General features: G+C 48.0%; 1 protein-coding gene across 1 annotated transcript in view; it reads left to right on the top strand.

Annotated features, from left to right (window-relative positions):
- The first annotated feature begins 735 nt into the window (after positions 1 to 735).
- LOC141182690 (uncharacterized) overlaps positions 736 to 14,321 on the top strand; it is a 50,146-nt gene continuing 36,560 nt past the window's right edge. The window contains exons 1-2 of the mRNA XM_073660840.1: positions 736 to 866; positions 1,050 to 1,119. Coding sequence (XP_073516941.1) covers positions 736 to 866; positions 1,050 to 1,119 — 201 coding nt within the window. The remainder of the gene's footprint in view (positions 867 to 1,049; positions 1,120 to 14,321) is intronic.

Here is a 14,321-nt window from a genome sequence, read left to right as displayed (position 1 = left end):
GCTGAGATTCTCATTCAGTCCATTGGGATGTACAGTATTTAATCGCCAAATCCATCTAGATTCGAGCTGAGCCAAGCGTTGGCTCAGTTTACCTCCACGAATACCAACTCTTAACGCATCTATCCCACGAACCCTCAGGAGGGAGCTATCGCAGTCATGATGGAGTTTAAAATGTTTAGGTATAGTCCTGAGTGTGGAGGGATCCGCGCAGTCGATCGCCGCCAATATCTCCAATACATGTTCTCTTATTCTCACTTTGAGTTGGCGCGTTGTTAGGCCAACATAAATAAGCCCACAGGGGCAAGTAGCATAATAAATAACAAAGCGTGAGATACATGTAATGCGGCTCCTTATTTCATAGGTTTTCGTGCCAGCTGCATTGGAGAAAATATTGGTTCTATCCATATTGGGGCAAGCGACGCATCGACCGCACGGAAAACTACCACATTCAGGACCCGATGCACCAAAAATTGTAGACATGCCAGACACAGTTTGGTAGTGACTATGTACAAGATAGTCACGGAGATTCTTGGAGCGGCGTACAGTAATGGGTGAGCGATCAGGAAGGATTTTTGACAATACCGGATCTATCAGGAGGATGGGCCAAGCTTGAGTCAAGCATTTCCTCATCCGTCCGAATTGTCCATGGTAGTTTGTTATAAATCTAGGTTTGTCATTGATCTTAGGATTTCTTTGCAAATAAAGCAAATCGTACCTATTTGAATATTTAGCGCGATGGTACGCTCTTTTAACCACCCGTTTACTGTAGCCCCTCTCATAGAATCTCTTCTTCATGTCCTTGGACTGTCTAACAAGATCTTCATCACTGGAACAAAGTCTGCGGAGACCCAGAAATTGCCCAGTGGGTACAGATCGAACCATCCACGGGGGATGGGAGGACGATGCGTGGAGCAACATATTCTTGGAGGTATCCTTTCTATAGATGTTTGTTTGTATCAAATTATTATGATCCCTTGTAAGGGTAACATCAAGAAAGTTCACTGTGTCAATATCCCAATTGAAAGTAATATAGATATTCATCTCATTAGTGTTGAGGAGTTGCACAAATGTTTGCAAGTCCTCAACCGAACCCTGCCAGATCAGCAGGATATCGTCAATGTAGCGCGTCCAAAAAGGGACGCGATCCATTGACGCCCGCCGATCCGGCAGGGAGAGGCCCCTCTCCCACAGCCCCAGGAACAAATTAGCATAGGCCGGCGCAAAAGATGCACCCATTGCAGTACCCTGGAGCTGTAGGTAGAAGGACCCCTTAAAAGTGAAAAAGTTGTGGGTAAGGGAAAATTCCAAGAGGCACATCACCAAGTCGACAATATCTCTCGGTAGATTAGAGGTATTGAGGAAAAAAGCGCAAGCTCTTAGACCATCCACATGCTTGATATTAGTATAAAGTGATTCCACATCACCCGTCACAAGAATCATTTCTGGGTCCAAATACAATCCATCAACTTTCTTAAGTAGATCACATGTATCTAAAAGAAATTCTTTATTGGTCTGTTATATGAAGGACTATATATATGCTTTTTTGCTGTGGTACCTCGTACCCAATTACTTGTGGACTGGATCATCTCTTCAGTGAGATTGTCATCATACATGATATGTGTTTTCCTGTATTCTTGTACGGTGCCCTATATTGATTATGAAGTAACTTTTTATACTATTTATGAATAAAAGTTAAATTTTATTATTATTTTGGGTTGATATGGTCGTATTTATTTCTTCAAGTTATGTCGAACGACTTAACCTATATTCCTACCATTAGGTGCTAGCCATTGAGCAGTATATATATTATCTTTAATATGCACCAATTGAGAAACTTATATTGGATCTAGGGAGGTTAGCCACAGTGCCATGGGCTTTAAACTTCTTGATGACACTGCGCTTGGAAGACACAGGAACATTCAGGTCTTTGGAGATGGACTTGTAGCGTTGAGATTGCTCATGCTTCCTCACAATTTGGTTTCTCAAGTCCTCAGACAGTTCTTTGGTCTTCTTTCTTTTCTCCATGCTCAATGTGGTACACACAAGGACACAGGACAGACGTTGAGTCAACTTTAATCCATGTTAACTGGCTGCAAGTGTGATTTAGTTATTGCCAACACCTGTTAGGTGCCACAGGTAAGTTACAGGTGCTGTTAATTACACGAATTAGAGAAGCATCACATGATTTTTCAAACAGTGCCAATACTTTTGTCCACCCCCTTTTTTAGGTTTGGTGTGGAATTATATCCAATTTGGCTTTAGGACAATTCTTTTTGTGTTTTTTCATTGAAGACAAATTAAATGAAGATAATAATACCAAAGAATTTGTGATTTCAATCATTTTCAGGAAGAAACTGAGTATTATCTGACAGAATTGCAGGGGTGCCAATACTTTTGGCCACCACTGTATATTAGGAAGCTTGTAGCAAAGTCCAATTAGCAGCTTTCCATTATTGCCATTTCCATGTACATCTACCCATACTGGTTTTAAAATGCAGAGGGCCAAAATGAAAAACTTGGACAAAGTTGTGGACCAACCAGTATACAGAATAATGGGCCCCACGGTCGGCGGTCCCGCAGCCCTCAGGACCCCCAGGGTCCTGCAAGTGCTGCGGTTGCGGTTCAGAGCGACAGCTCTGACAGGGGACATCTTTGGGACCTGATTGGATCAGGTCCCAATGGTGTTAATTAACCCTTTGCTATCTTCTACAGTACAGACCAAAAGTTTGGACACACCTTCTCATTTAAAGATTTTTCTGTATTTTCATGACTTTGAAAATTGTACATTCACACTGAAGGCATCAAAACTATGAATTAACACATGTGGAATTATATACTTAACAAAAAAGTGTGAAACAGCTGAAAATATGTCTTATATTCTAGGTTCTTCAAAGTAGCCACCTTTTGCTTTGATGACTGCTTTGCACACTCTTGGCATTCTCTTGATGAGCTTCAAGAGGTAGTCACCGGAAATGGTTTTCACTTCACAGGTGTGCACTGTCAGGTTTTATAAGTGGGATTTCTTGCCTTATAAATGAGGTTGGGACCATCAGTTGTGTTGTGCAGAAGTCTGGTGGATACACAGCTGATAGTCCTACTGAATAGACTTAGCTGCTTTTTTCTTCCCATAATACAAATTCTAAGTAAATAAAAACGAGTGGCCATCATTACTTTAAGAAATGAAGGTCAGTCAGTGCGAAAAATTGGGCAAACTTTGAAAGTATCCCCAAGTGCAGTTGCAAAAATCATCAAGCACTACAAAGAAACTGGCTCACATGAGGACCGCCCCAGGAAAGGAAGACCAAGAGTCACCTCTGCTTCTGAGGATAAGTTTATCCAAGTCACTAGCCTCAGAAATAGCAGGTTAACAGCAGCTCAGATTGGAGACCAGGTCAATGCCACACAGAGTTCTAGCAGCAGACACATCTCTACAACAACTGTTAAGAGGAGACTTTGTGCAGCAGGCCTTCATGGTAAAATAGCTGCTAGGAAACCACTGCTAAGGACAGGCAACAAGCAGAAGAGACTTGTTTGGGCTAAAGAACACAAGGAATGGACATTAGACCAGTGAAAATCTGTGCTTTGGTCTGATGAGTCCAAATTTGAGATCTTTGGTTCCAACCACCATGTCTTTGTGTGACGCAGAAAAGGTGAACGGATGGACTCTACATGCCTGGTTCCCACTGTGAAGCATGGAGGAGGAGGTGTGGTGGTGTTGGGGGTGCTTTGCTGGTGACACTGTTGGGGATTTATGCAAAATTGAAGGTATACTGAACCAGCATGGCTACCACAGCATCTTGCAGCGGCATGCTATTCCATCCGGTTTGCGTTTAGTTGGACCATCATTTATTTTTCAACAGGACAATGACCCAAACACACCTCCAGGTTGTGTAAGGGCTATTTGACCAAGAGGGAGAGTGATGGGGGGCTACGCCAGATGACCTGGCCTCCACAGTCACCAGACCTGAACCCAATTGAGATGGTTTGGGGTGAGCTGGACCGCAGAGTGAAGGCAAAAGGGCCAACAAGTGCTAAGCATCTCTGGGAACTCCTTCAAGATTGTTGGAAGACCATTTCCGGTGACTACCTCTTGAAGCTCATCAAGAGAATGCCAAGTGTGTGCAAAGCAGTCATCAAAGCAAAAGGTGGCTACTTTGAAGAACCTAGAATATAAGACATATTTTCAGTTGTTTCACACTTTTTTGTTAAGTATATAATTCCACATGTGTTAATTCATAGTTTTGATGCCTTCAGTGTGAATTTACAATTTTCATAGTCATAAAAATACAGAAAAATCTTTAAATGAGAAGGTGTGTCCAAACTTTTGGTCTGTACTGTATATGCCGCGATTTTTAGCGATCGCGGCATATAGAAGATAGTGAGCGGAGAGGGAGTCGTCAACTTACCTCTCCGACGGCCCCCTGATGTCTTCCAGGACCTGCCGTTGTTATGGCAGCCGGAGGTCACATGACCACCTCCGGATCTGCCATATATGGTGTCCTGCTAGGCTCAGCCTGCAGCTGAACTCTAGCAGGAGACACTGACTGTGAAACAGTCAGCAAAGATCTCATGCAATGCAATACATGTCTATTGCATTGCATGAGATCAGTGATTAGAAAAATAAAAATTAATGTCCCATACAGGGACTAAGTAAAAATGTAAAAAAAACAGAGTCAAAAAATGTTTTCAAACTGTTAAAAATAAATCACAAAATAAATAAAAATAAATAAATAAAATATTAAACCAATAAATCCGTATATTTATGTAAAAACAAAAAAAGTACACATATTTGGTATCGCCGCGTCCGAAACAACCCGATCTATAAAATTGTCACACTAATTAACTCCTTCTGTGCACACCGTAATAACGGCCAAACAAAAAGTGGAAAAAAATGCGATCAAAAAGCAAAATGGAAATAAAAATGGTACCGCTGAAAACGTCATCTTGTTCCCCAAAAAAAGGCCGCCATACAGCTCCATCAGCTGAAAAATAAAAAAGTTATAGCTCTCAGAATAAAGCGATGCAAAAAAAATTTTTTTCTATAAAATAGTTTTATTGTGTAAAAGCGCCAAAACATAAAAAAATATACAGTAAGTGTAGTATCACTGTAAACGTACGGACCCAAAGAATAATGCTGCCTTATCACTTTTACCACATGCAGAACGGCATAAAAAAAAACTCAAAAAAGAAATCCTGAATTGTTGGTTTTTGTTAATTTTACCTCCCAAAAAAACGGAATAGAAAGCGATCAAAAAATATCACGTACCCAAAAATGGTACCAATAAAAATGTCAGCTCGTCCCGCAAAAAACAAGCCATCACATGACTCTGTCGGCCGAAATATGGAAAAATTATAGCTCTCAAAATATGGCGATGCAAAAACTAGATTTTGCAAAAAAAAGCGTCTTTTAGTTTGTGAGGGTATGTGCTCACGTAGCGTTTTACAAGCGTATATGCTGCGGAATTTCCGCAGCATAAACGCTTCAAAAACGCATGGTAATCTGCCCCCCATGGTCCTCAATGACAAGCCGCACTGTCAATGCCCATGCTGCGAATTTTTCAGCAGCGTTTATGCTGCGCTCAAAAATCCGCAGCATGTCTATTAATTTTGCGGACACGCAGCGTAATCGCCGCCATTGACTTGCATTGGACTGCGTGACATCCGCATCACTACATGTGCACAAGCAGATATCACACGGTTCAATGTGCGGATGGTACCCAAGTCTGGAGGAGAGGAGATTCTCATCCAGACCTGGGTACCATAGAAACTGTGAAAAAAAGAATTGAAAATAAAAAATAAAGTTTATACTCACCTTCCGATGTCCTCCCGGTGTTATCTCTGCTGCGTCCGCTCTCTTGCATTGCTCCCGCTGTTGTGAAGGACCTGCCATGACGTCACTGAGTCATGTGACCCATCACATGGCTCAATGATGTCACCGCAGGTCCTTCACACCATCGTGAGCCGCCCAACACACCTTACGCGGCGGAGAGAACACCGGGAGGACACTGGAAGGTGAGTATAAACTTTATTTTTTTATTTTTTACCATTTTATTCTTTTTTTTTTAACTAACTTGGTCACACTACTATAAATCCATGCCGGTTGCATGGATTTATATAATGTGAACAAGTTGTCAAGCACTTTTCCAAGTGATGCTAAAATCGCTTGGAAAAGCGCTTGATAACCCGCATGCAGAAATGCATGCAAAGACGCTTTACAAACGCTTCTACCTGGCGGGAAAAATGTATGTAAAATCCGCATGCGTTTTTCCTGCCAGGGAGAAGCGTGAAAAATATGCTTCATTTCCGCAACGTGGGCACATAGCCTGACAGCTGTCAGTCATAAAAACCCAATATAAATCTGGTATCTCAGTAATCGCACCGACCCGAAGAATAAAGTTACACAGTGTTCCAAATTATTATGCAAATAATATTTTCTCAGATTTTCCCAAATTACCTATATGAATTGCAGTCATTGTAATTTTCCAGTCAAATAACTATTAGAGTACAATTGAAAGGTTTTTATACAAACTGCCTATGATAACAGTATATTTTTAAAAAAATAAAAAACTCAAACTGCGCTCAAAATGCATGTTCCAAATTATTATGCACAGCAGAGTTTTCAACCTTTTCATTTTAATAAAGAACAAAAAAATGGTCATTTTTGAAATTATAAGCATTAGCAGGTTATTACAAACTGAAATCAAACAGTTTTCAACTCAAAACTTTATTCTAGGTGATGTTACATTTGCACATAGGACCCCTTGTTCGAAAGGAGCTTCTGAACTCTCTCGTCCATTGAATTTGTCAGGTTTTGGATGGTTTTTGCTTCAATTGTTTTGCATGAGGACAGAATACCCTCCCAGAGCTGTTGCTTAGATGTGAACTGCCTCCAGCCATCATAGACACTCCTTTTGATGATGCTCCAGAGGTTCTCAATGGGGTTGAGGTCAGGGGAGCATGGGGGCCACACCATAAGTTTGTCCCCTTTTATGCCTACAGCAGCCAGAGATGCAGGATGTGTTATGTGCAGCATGAGACGGGGCATTAATATTATTAATAGCCTAGGAAGGGTTCATGAATATTGGCCCCCTCCGAGGCTAGAAACAACAGCCCTCAGCCGCCCCAGAAGTGGCGCATCCATAGGATGCACCAATTCTGTCACTTAGCCTCCGCTCTGCCCACTGCCCTGTAGCGGTGGCAGTGGGGTTATAGGGCTGGGGTTGATGTCAGCTTATAAGGCCAGCTGACATCAAACCCAGCTTAGTAATGGAGAGGCGTCTATAAGACGTCCCCATTACTAACACCATAGTGAAAGTGATATGTGAAATAACTACACTGCTCAAAAAAATAAATCTTACCAGCTTCCGCCATCATCTTCACAAGGTCTTTTGCTTTGGTCCTTGGGTTGATATGTACATGTCGGACTAAAGCACGTTCATCTCTGGGACCCAGAATCCATCTCCTTTCTGAGCGGTATGATGGCTGGACATTCCCATCCTGTTTGTACTTGCGTATAATTGTTTGTATAGATGAACGAGGCACCTTCAGGTATCTTGAAATTGTACCCAAGGATGAGCCAGACAAGTGCAAGTCCACAATTCTCTTTCTGGTATCTTGGATGATTTCTTTAGACTTTCCCATGATGCTCCACAAAGAAGCAGTGTGTTTCAGGTGTGCATTAAAATACATCCACAGGTGTGTCTGAGAAGCTTCGAAACACATGACATTGTTACGGATCCAGGTGGTGGAACCTCTGTGCTGGGATGCAAGGAGGGACTAGAGGGGCGTAACTAAGTGCCTACTCTGACCGACCCTGGTCACACGGCGGCTTAGTTGACTCCGTGAACCAAGGAGGGATCGGACAGGTGGACTAGGTACCACACTGGGACCGACCTTGTGTGAGAACAGGCAACTCCCATGGGTCAGATGGCTGAAGCTGACAGGTACAGTGGGAGAGCACGGCAGGTAGCCTGACGGGTGATCCAGGTTGGCAAGCGGGCACGGCAGGTAGCCAGATGGGTGATCCAGGTTGGCAAGCGGGCACGGCAGGTAGCCAGATGGGTGATCCAGGTTGGCAAGCGGGCACGGCAGGTAGCCAGATGGGTGATCCAGGTTGGCAAGCAGGCGGGCACGGCAGGTGGCCTGACAGGTGATCTGGGTAGACAGGCTGGCGGGACACGGATGGCAGACAGGCTAGCAGGAACAGCTGACAGACAGGCTGGCGGGACACGGCTGACAGGCTGGCGGGCACGGCTGACAGGCTGGCATGCACGGCTGGCGGGCACGGGTGATAGACTGGCGGGCACGGCTAACAGACTGGCTGGCGGGCACTGGAACCTGAGGGCTGAGGAGAGTGTTAGTACACAAACGACAAACTTGCACAGGCATCCCTTCCAATCCACAAGAAAGAAAGTCTTTCCTCTTACCCTCTTGATGGCCAAAATGTTCTCTACCTCAAAGACGTCCTCAGTGGAGACTGGAGCTGGAGCGGTACCTGGATCGTCAGAGAATGAATTAAGGACAACAGGGTTGAGGAGAGACATGTGAAAGGAGTTGGGAATCCGTAAGGAGGCCGGGAGTTTCAGCTTGTAAGCCACTCGATTTATTTGGTTCTGAATCTCGACCGGACCGATGAACCGCGGACTCAACTTATATGATGGTATCTTGAGACGGACATATTTGGAGAAAAGCCAGACCTTGTCTCCCAGACAGAATTTTGGCGGATCCAGACGTCTCTTATCAGCATGCTTCTTCATCCGCTCAGAGGACTGAAAAAGCGCAGATCTAGTGTCCTCCCAAATCACAGAAAATTCACTGATGAGAGACTCCGTGGCAGGATTGTCCACTGCAGCGGAGACGGGAAACGGAATCCGGGGGTGTTGACCATAGACCACAAAAAATGGAGACTTAGCAGAGGACCCACTCACATGGTTGTTATAGGAAAACTAGGCCCAGGGCAGGAGCTCAACCCAATCGCTATGGTGAGCATTGACAAAGTGCCGAAGAAAGCTGGTAAGGATCTGATTGATACTTTCCACTTGACCATTGGACTGAGGATGATAGGCTGAAGAGAAATCCAAAGAGACATCCAGCAGCTTGCACGTGGCTCTCCAAAAGCGAGAAGTGAACTGAACTCCTCTGTCCGAGACAATGTGGAGGGGTAAGCCATGGAGACGGAAGATTTGACGGATGAAGTCCTTAGCCAGCACAGGTGCAAACGGAAGACCAGGCAGAGCGATGAAGTGAGCCATCTTGGAGAAGCGGTCGGCGACCACCCAAATGACTGTACAACCGGCCGATACAGGGAGATCTGTGATGAAATCGATTGCAATATGTTACCACGGAGCGGAAGGCATGGGAAGAGGAAGGAGGTGACCGGCTGTAAGGTGCCTAGGTATCTTGTTACGGGCACAAGAGGAACAAGTCGAGACAAAATCTGCAATGTCCTTGCGCAGGGTGGGCCACCAATAGTGTCGGGCAATGAGCAGAAGTGTCTTCCTCTGGCCGGCATGGCCAGCCAGTTTGGATGAATGGCCCCAGAGTAAGACCCTCTTCCGATCTTGAGCCGCTACAAAGGTCTTACCAGGAGGTAGATGAGACAGGTCAAACGGAGCAACAGTCATTATTCTGGAGGGATCAATGATGTGTAGAGGCTCCTCCTCCAGTTCGGAAGACAGAAAAGAGCGGGATAGAGCGTCGGCTTTAATGTTCTAGTCTGCTGGGCGGTAATGGAGATTGAAGCAGAATCGAGCAAAGAACAAAAACGATCTGGCCTGACGCGGGATAAGTCTCTGGGCGGTCTGCAAATACGTGAGGTTTTTATGGTTAGTGTAGATGACCACTGGGTGCAGAGCCCCCTCAAGCAAGTAGCGCCACTCCTCCAGCGCTAATTTAATGGCCAGCAGTTCTCGATCTCCTATGGAGTAATTATGCTCGGCCGGAGAGAAGAGTTTGGAGAAGAAGTCGCAGGTCACCATTCGCCCGGACGAGGATTTCTGGGTGAGCACTGCTCCGGCTCCGGAGGAAGAGGCATCAACCTCCAGGAAGAACTGTTTATTGCCATCAGGATGGTGTAGCAGAGGAGCTGAGGAAAAGTCTTGTTTAAGAGAGATAAAGGCATTCTCTGCCTCAGGAGACCACTCCCTGGGATTTGCTCCCTTACGGGTAAGAGCAGAGATGGGAGCTGTCCGGGAGGAGAAATGAGGAATGGAGAGGCGGTAATAGTGAATCCCAGACACCGCTGAATAGCCTTTAACCCCTCCGGTCGGGGCCACTTTAATACGGCAGACATGTTCTCTGGATCCATCCGCAGTCCGGTCTCCGAGTTGATATACCCCAGAAATGGCAGGAAGGTCTGCTCAAAGAGGCATTTCTCGTACTTAGCATACAGGTGATTCTTCCGGAGCCTCAGCAGTACCTGACGAACATCCCTCTGGTGAGAGGGCAGATCAGGGGAGAACACCAAGATATCGTCCAGGTACAGCACCACGCAGGAATACAGGAGGTCTCGAAAGATATAGTTTAGTAACTCCTGGAAGATGGCTGGAGCATTACAGAGACCGAAGGGCATCATGCAGTACTCGTAGTGACCATCCCGGGTGTTGAATGCAGTCTTCCACTCGTCTCCCTGGCAGATCCGGACCAGATTGTACGCCCCACGCAGATCGAGTTTAGTGAAGACCTTTGCGCCCTTTAGGCGGTCAAACAGCTCCAAGATGAGAGACAGGGGGTACTTATTCTTGATGGTAATCTGGTTGAGGCCCCTATAGTCGATACAAGGACGAAGAGAGCCGTTCTTCTTCTTGGCGAAGAAGAATCCTGCTCCAGCCGGAGAGGTGGATTTCTGGATAAATCCCCTAGCAAGATTTTCTTCAATATATTCAGACATGGCACGGGTCTCGGCCAGCGACAAGGGGTAGATTCGCCCGTGAGGAGGTGAAGCACCAGGTATTAGGTCGATGGGGCAATCATACGGCCTATGAGGTTGTAGTGTCTCTGCCTCCTTTTTATCAAAAACGTCCGCATAGGACCAGTAGGGTGCTGACAGGCCTGGTACGTTAGCCGGAGTAGACAGGGGTCGAGCAGGACGAACTGGAACCAGACAGGTCTTATGGCATTCCTGACCCCAACGGAGCACGTCTCCCGAGCTCCTGTTCAGGACAGGCTCATGTCTTTGTAACCAAGGCAGGCCTAGCAAGATGGAATGAGAGAGACCGGACAGTACGAAAAAGGAGAGTGCAGCATTCCCACCTGAAGAGTTACCGGCTCAGTGACCAGCAAGATGGTTGTTATGCACACGCCCGGACTGACTGGCGTGTGCGGGAGTAGTGGTTCCACTGGACCATGAACCGAAGAGTGCCTGGAGGGGCGTGACTAAGTATCTGGCCGATCCGACCAAGGTGGTACGACGGCATACGACGCCAGTGCACCAGGGAGAAACCGGGCAGAGGGACCAGGTGCTACTCCAGGTCAAACTCCGGACACGGGGGTTGACCCACACAGGGATTACTGGAACAGGCAGGTTAGGCTGGCACAGACTGGTGGATATAAGCGAACACGGCAGGTATGCAGACGGGTGGATACAGGCGAGTATGCAGGCGGGGAGGTACTGGCCGAAAGGACGGGCTGGAGCACAGAGAGGACAAGACCCAGTACAGACTGGGTCACAGAAACAGAACCGCAGATGCGGTAGCCAAACACAGCAGAGAGGGAACGCCCGAAGCGGTGGGCAAGAGCAGAGCAGGACGGGACTGCCGGAGCAGCGAGCACAAGCAGAGCAGGACAGGACTGCCGGAGCAGCGAGCAGATGCAGAGCAGGACGGGGCTGCCGGAGCAGCGAGCAGATGCAGAGCAGGACGGGGCTGCCGGAGCAGCGAGCAGAAGCAGAGCAGGACGGGACTGCCGGAGCAGCGGGCAGATGCAGAGCAGAAACCGCAGGAGTGGCAAGCAAGGCAAGAGCAGAGTGGAAACCGCAAGAGCGGCAAGCTAAGCAGGAGCAGAGCGGAAACCGCAGAGCGGTAAACAAGGCAGGAGCAGGGCGGAAACCGCAGAGCGGTAAACAAGGCAGGAGCAGAGCGGAAACCGCAGAGCGGTAAACAAGGCAGGAGCAGAGCGGAAACCGCAGAGCGGTAAACAAGGCAGGAGCAGAGCGGAAACCGCAGAGCGGTAAACAAGGCAGGAGCAGAGCGGAAACCGCAGAGCGGCAAACAAGGCAGGAGCAGAGCGGAAACCGCACAGCGGCAAACAAGGCAGAAGCAGAGCGGAAACCGCAGGAGCGGCAAGCAAGGCAAGAGCAGAGCAGAAACCGCAAGAGCGGCAAGCTAAGCAGGAGCAGAGCGGAAACCGCAGAGCGGTAAACAAGGCAGGAGCAGAGCGGAAACCGCAGAGCGGCTAAGAAGGCAGGAGCAGAGCGGAAACCGCAGAGCGGCAAACAAGGCAGGAGCCGAGCGGAAACCGCAGAGCGGCAAACAAGGCAGGAGCAGAGCGGAAACCGCAGAGCGGCTAAGAAGGCAGGAGCAGAGCGGAAACCGCAGAGCGGCTAAGAAGGCAGGAGCAGAGCGGAAACCGCAGAGCGGCTAAGAAGGCAGGAGCAGAGCGGAAACCGCAGAGCGGCAAACAAGGCTGGAGCAGAGCGGAAACCGCAGAGCGGCTAAGAAGGCAGGAGCAGAGCGGCAAACAAGGCAGGAGCCGAGCGGAAACCGCAGAGCGACAAACAAGGCAAGAGCAGAGCAGAAACCGCAAGAGCGGCAAGCTAAGCAGGAGCAGAGCGGAAACCGCAGAGCAGTAAACAAGGCAGGAGCAGAGCGGAAACCGCAGAGCGGCTAAGAAGGCAGGAGCAGAGCGGAAACCGCAGAGCGGCAAACAAGGCAGGAGCCGAGTGGAAACCGCAGAGCGACAAACAAGGCAGGAGCAGAGCGGAAACCGCCGGAGCGGCAAGCAAGGCAGAGCAAGGGGGACAGGGCTCTGTTCACACGTAACAGACAGGAAGAGAAAGGCAGAGCCAGATACCCACAGGGTACTTGCAGTGAAGTAGCGAGTGGACCAAAAACTCACAAACGGGAGTACAGAGACAACAAGCAGGAGTTAGGTACGAGTTCAGACTCTGCAGAAAAAGGAAGGGAACGGACATAGAGGGAAAACAGGTAAAGGATAGGAGAGAGTTCAGACTGGAACTGAGTGTACGGAGGAGACCGACACTGCAGCGGGATACAGGAGCGGGTCTGGGAATACGGCCCCCAGAGAGGCGGGACGAACAGGCAAGGAGCGTGTTCAGACAGGACAGACAAGATACTGGAGCGGGTCTAGGTAATCGGCCCCTAGAAGGCGGGAGGAACAGGCTAGGAGCGTGTTCAGACAGGCCTGGAAATACAGCCTCCAGGAGAGGCAGCAGGCAAGAGTACACAGACAGGACTCAGTTCAGACACGGGAACTGATACCGCAAGGCAGGAGACATAGACAGGACTCAGTTCAGACATGGGAAGCGATACCGCAAGGCAGGAGACAAAGAACGGGACCTGGCACCTTCAGAATGCAAGCACACACTGAATGAAACACTATGCTCAGGCAGGGATAGATGGGAGCAGCTGAGCTATATACCAGGTGACAGACAGCAATAGGCTGAGGACGCACAAGGGGTGTGACCCACAGCAGGTACAAAAAGCAGGAAGTGATCGGGCGCCGCCCTTAAGCAGCAGAAACAGACACAAACAGACAGCATGGAGGGAAGCCAGAGAGACATTCTGGACTGGAGACCAAGTGCGCGCTCTTGCACAGTGGGAGATGGACCACCATGCAAGGACGCCGCCAGGTATGTTACAGTACCCCCCCCTTACGCCCCCTCTTCTTCAGGCCTGCCAGAATCTTCCGCAGGGAATTCGAGGACCAGTCGTTCACTTCAAGGAGATCACTTCCACTGTCCACAGGAAAAATTGATCCCATCTGGTTAGCTAGGATGCTACCTCCTATCCAGCCATCCTCAGCAACAGACGAAACGGGTGGAGTACCAGGAACAGCACACAAGGAAGTCTCTCTCCACATATTTTCAGGTGGCACCCCAGAGGGTACAGGAGACAACTGGAAGTCCTTCACCGGGTTGGAAGGGGACAGAGACTTGGGGGTAATCTCTGCTTCGAGGTCCATCTTCGGGTTATCAGGTACATAATGAGAAAAAGTCACTGTCTCTTTGTGATCTGGTGGTACCCCGGAGAATTCAGGAAACAACTGGAGGTCCTCCGCTGGGTCAGAAGAGTGCAGAGGCTCAGAGAAAACATCTGCTTCAGAGTACACTAGGTCGGACTCACTGGAGGAAGCAAGCGAGGTAT

The sequence above is a fragment of the Phyllobates terribilis genome, unplaced genomic scaffold (assembly GCF_046119375.1).
Source record: "Phyllobates terribilis strain yellow unplaced genomic scaffold, ASM4611937v1 Scaffold_35__1_contigs__length_13245226, whole genome shotgun sequence".
NCBI classification, from domain to species: domain Eukaryota; kingdom Metazoa; phylum Chordata; class Amphibia; order Anura; family Dendrobatidae; genus Phyllobates; species Phyllobates terribilis.
This window is presented reverse-complemented; position numbering and strand designations above follow the sequence as displayed.